Raw genomic sequence first — 4286 nt, forward strand, 5'->3', positions numbered from 1 at the left:
TCAACCCATATTTTTTTACATCATTTTAGCCATCCATTTTAATAAATCTCATTAATTAAAGAATCATTTAATATATACAGTAGCGTTAGTAAAAAGATAATTTAGATTTATTTTATTTAATATTTATTAATCGAGGTTTTATGTCTACGCGTGGGTGCATGTGTTTATATAATAACATTCTTTTTATTTTTATCATAAAAAAGCAGATAATGCTACATATTTTTCCTTAATTTTTAACTCCAAAATAATTGACAGTGCTTGCAATATATTTATAGAAAAAGTTTAGGGCCAGTAAGTTTTGTATTTTATGTCCAACATTTAATCATTAAAATAAAAGTGAGTGATCTCCCACCATTAGATGTAATCTCACATCATTAAAAATACTATTAATAATCAATTGATAATTACAAAATACCAAAATTACTGATCTAGCATTTCTCATATTTATATATATTAAACATCACTGGCTACAACGTTTAGTCAAAAAGATTTGTGACCATTTTCAAACCAAAATCAAATTTTTGTCTCCCAAGTGACAAGTCCATAGAGTCTGATTTGACTGTGTTAGAGAGAGATAGATAGATATCTCTTCTAATTCTCATGCTTCAAACTAAGCATTATTTTCATGAGATGGAAACCATTGGAACGAAATCAGTAACCAAAGGTAGAAGCAATAATAAACTGTCCAAGACAATCCAGAAGGTCACTAGTCTCAATTTTGCTTCAAACAATGCCCTTTTCTTCCTCACTACTCATGAAACCAAAGCACATCATCATCAAGCTAAGAACAAAAATGAAGAATCCAAAGCAAGAACAAGAAGAAGAGCGGTTATGGAGGCTCTTATTGCAAGGCTCTTTGCTGGTGTCACCACCATTAAAGCTTCCTATGCAGAGCTGCAAATGGCTCAGCAACCTTACAACAATGAAGCAATTCAGAAAGCTGATCAAGCTGTTGTTGATGAACTCATTTCCATCTCTGAGTTGAAGAAAAGGTTCTTGAAGAAACAACTTAACATTTCATCACCACAAGTGACTCTCATGCTTGCAGAGGTTCAAGAACAACAAAGCCTAATGAAGACCTTTGGAATCACCATCCAAAAGCTCCAATCTTTGGTTGATACCAAAGATTCTGAAATCTCATCACTGAAGAAACAGCTTCATGAGTGCACTGCATTCAACAAATCGCTTGAGAAGAAGCTACACTCAAGTGGTTCATTATCAAAGTTCGAGAGTCTTCATCTTTCAGCACTTAACACAACACACTTCATCCATTTTCTTCAACATACTCTAAGCTCAATGAAGAGCTTCACCAAGTTGATGATCAAAGAAATGGAATCATCAAATTGGGATTTAGAACTAGCAGCCAAATGTATCCAACCAGATGCGGTTTTTATCAAACAAAGGCATCAATGCTATGCATTTGAATCCTTTGTAAACATGACAATGTTTGAAGGCTTCAACTACCAAAACTTCAATGTTCCAAGTGAACCACTTCAGAAACACCATAACAGAAACCTTTACTTGGAAAACTTCAAGAGGCACAAATCTCTGAACACAAAACATTACTTATCAGCACACGATCCAAACTCATCGTTTGCCAGATTCTTGAAATCCAAGTACCTTCAAGTGGTTCATGAAAAAATGGAGTGTTCCTTCTTTGGAAACCTTAACCATAGGAAGCTACTCAAACTCAACAATGGTGGTGTCCCAGATTCAGCTTTCTTCGTTGCTTTTGCGGAGATGGCAAAGCGTGTGTGGTGTTTGCACTGTTTGGCACTTTCTTTAGATGAAGATGTCAGAATTTTTCAGGTGAAGAAGAACACTAGATTCTCTGAGGCCTACATGGAATGTGAAGCAGAACAAGTAGTTTCAACCTCCTCAGAGGAAGTTACTGATTCCGATTCCGGCGAGCTTCGGGTGGGTTTCACGGTGGTTCCGGGTTTTATGATTGGAAAAAGTGTTATACAGAGCCAGGTTTACCTTTCTCCAGTGAGTTAGAATGCATATATTTGGTCTCAAAAGTCAAAGTAGGGTTCTTCACACACTCTGCCTCAAATTTCCTTTCTTTTTCTTTTACTTTCTTAAATTTGTTTATGGTATGGTGCAATTACTTTGTAGCTTAAATTATTAGCAATATCAAGTGTATATTGTAATGAGTAATGAGTAATGTTTGGCAAGCTTTTGTTCTAGTAGCACTCAAGTCTCTTTAGATTACTATTCTGATTTTGATATAGGCCAAAGAAAGTTTTAATTGAGTAAATCCTAGTAGTGCTAAAACTATAGCTTATGCCAAAATAATGATTAAGCGGTTGGCGCCAAATAGAGGGAGGAGACATGATCATGATGGTGGCTAGGTGGTTGGGAAGGGAAGGTACATCGATTTATAAGAATGTTGCAGTTTGAGAGAATATTTTGATGATTGTTTTACTATCAATAATTAGTACAGCAATGTTAATTAGTGCATTAGGATTATATTAAACCAAAGAAAAGATAAATAGTGGTCTCACATATGAGTGAGGGTAGTTACTAGTTAGGAGGTTGGTTTTGTAGACAAAGACAAGTACCAATGTTTGGAAATGTCACATTCTTTTTTCAGGTGATGGGTTATAACTTGGAGGTTCTGATGTTTCTGACTATAGTTCACGGGATTGCTATCTAACATGCATTATTAGGACAAGTACTGCTATAACCTTTAGCTAATGTCTTTGTACAATCACAAGACCCAATCAACAATTTTTCTCATCTCATGTAATTCACAGGAAATAATAAATCACAACAATTTTTCTATGTTTGAACATAGGAATATTGTAGCTAATTAATTAACAAGAAGGCTTATGCTTAAAACCTTTCCTAGAACAGGTAAAGTGTATCTAACAATTCATAATTCTTTCCGAATTACCATTATTACCATAGTCAATTAACATGTTTGCTTAATGCTTACTCTCTAGTAAAGTTCAACTCCATGTGACAATCTGTTAGCTTGCAGTTTCTATTTGGGTTATAAAAGAGGGAGATAGAGATTCAAGTTGTTTATAATAAAGTGGCTTGCAATAAGAAGTTGACTGTTAGTTTGGAAAACATTGCCCCTCATGATGGCATGCACATGGACAGAGTATAGAGACAAAGAAAGGTTTGTACTTTGTAATGATAATGTATTTAAAACTCCATTCAAACCTTGAATTTATTTAAGAAAAAGTATAGGTAAACAATAAAAATATTAAATAATGTAAACAATAGATATATCGGATGTTTATTTTACTAGTGTACGGATGGTTATTTTAATATTAAAATTTAGAGAATTAATTTGGAGATGTAGTGTGTTTTTATTTAATTGGTGGTTGTTCATATTGTTCAACAAAATCATTGTCCCCCTAGCATTTCCCGTAATTATATATCTTCACAATGGAAAAGTATAGGAAAACAACGAAAATATTAAATAATGTAAACAATGGATATATCGGATGTTCAATTTAATAGGTATGCAGATATTATGTTGATTATTTTTAATTAGATGGTTATTTTTTTATTCGATTTATTCATGCATAGTTAACAATGATTGGATGTCTGAATGTTTAATTCACTAGGTGTGCAGATGGTTATCCTAATATTATAGTTTAGGAGGTAATTTAAAGATGGAGTATTTTTACTTTATTTGTCAATTCTAAAGCCTATTGTTCACATTGTTTAGAAAAATCATTGTCTACCTAACAAAATGGAACAATTTTACGATGACATAGTAACAGTCCTACATGTGAGTTTTATTTTGGTGATTTCTCAACTAGGTAACCAAACCCCTAGTAAATATCTCTCTCTGACTCTGTGGGCTACTTATCATGGAAAGCAGAGAAACCCATTTTAGCATTTTCTTCAATGTGCTGCCATAGCTTTCATTTCGAATGATTGATAACAACTATTGTGGCTGTGAGCAAGTAGAAGCAGAGTTATCACACTCTTCAATGAATGACACTGACTAAAGATGCAGAACATGCAATTATCAAAGTTTCTCTTCCTTGTCATTGTTCTTTGGAAATTATTATGATATTATCCAAATTAGCAGGCAACTTAGTTCGATTGACCTATGCAAAAATCTCCCTATGGTTTTTCTGCTCATTGTAACCAAATCAAAGTAGATTCCGCAAGTGACAACCTGATAAATAAACATATGGGAAGACATGATTAATAGAGTCGACATGCTTTTTTTCGTTATTAAAAGGTGTCATGTAAAAAGGGATATATTTAATATCACAGTAAACTTCAATGATGGAAGAAACATTAAAACGTTAATA

General features: G+C 33.4%; 1 protein-coding gene across 1 annotated transcript; it reads left to right on the forward strand.

The window, feature by feature from the left end:
* The first annotated feature begins 498 nt into the window (after positions 1–498).
* Positions 499–2166, forward strand: LOC107619930 (protein GRAVITROPIC IN THE LIGHT 1-like). Its single transcript, XM_016322160.3, has one exon. It carries the CDS (start codon positions 601–603, stop codon positions 1996–1998), a length of 1398 nt encoding a protein of 465 aa, XP_016177646.2. The 5' UTR covers positions 499–600; the 3' UTR covers positions 1999–2166.
* Positions 2167–4286: the final 2120 nt, after the last annotated feature.

The sequence above is a fragment of the Arachis ipaensis genome, chromosome B10, assembly GCF_059453495.1.
Source record: "Arachis ipaensis isolate K30076 ecotype BB chromosome B10, ASM5945349v1, whole genome shotgun sequence".
NCBI classification, from domain to species: Eukaryota; Viridiplantae; Streptophyta; class Magnoliopsida; order Fabales; family Fabaceae; genus Arachis; species Arachis ipaensis.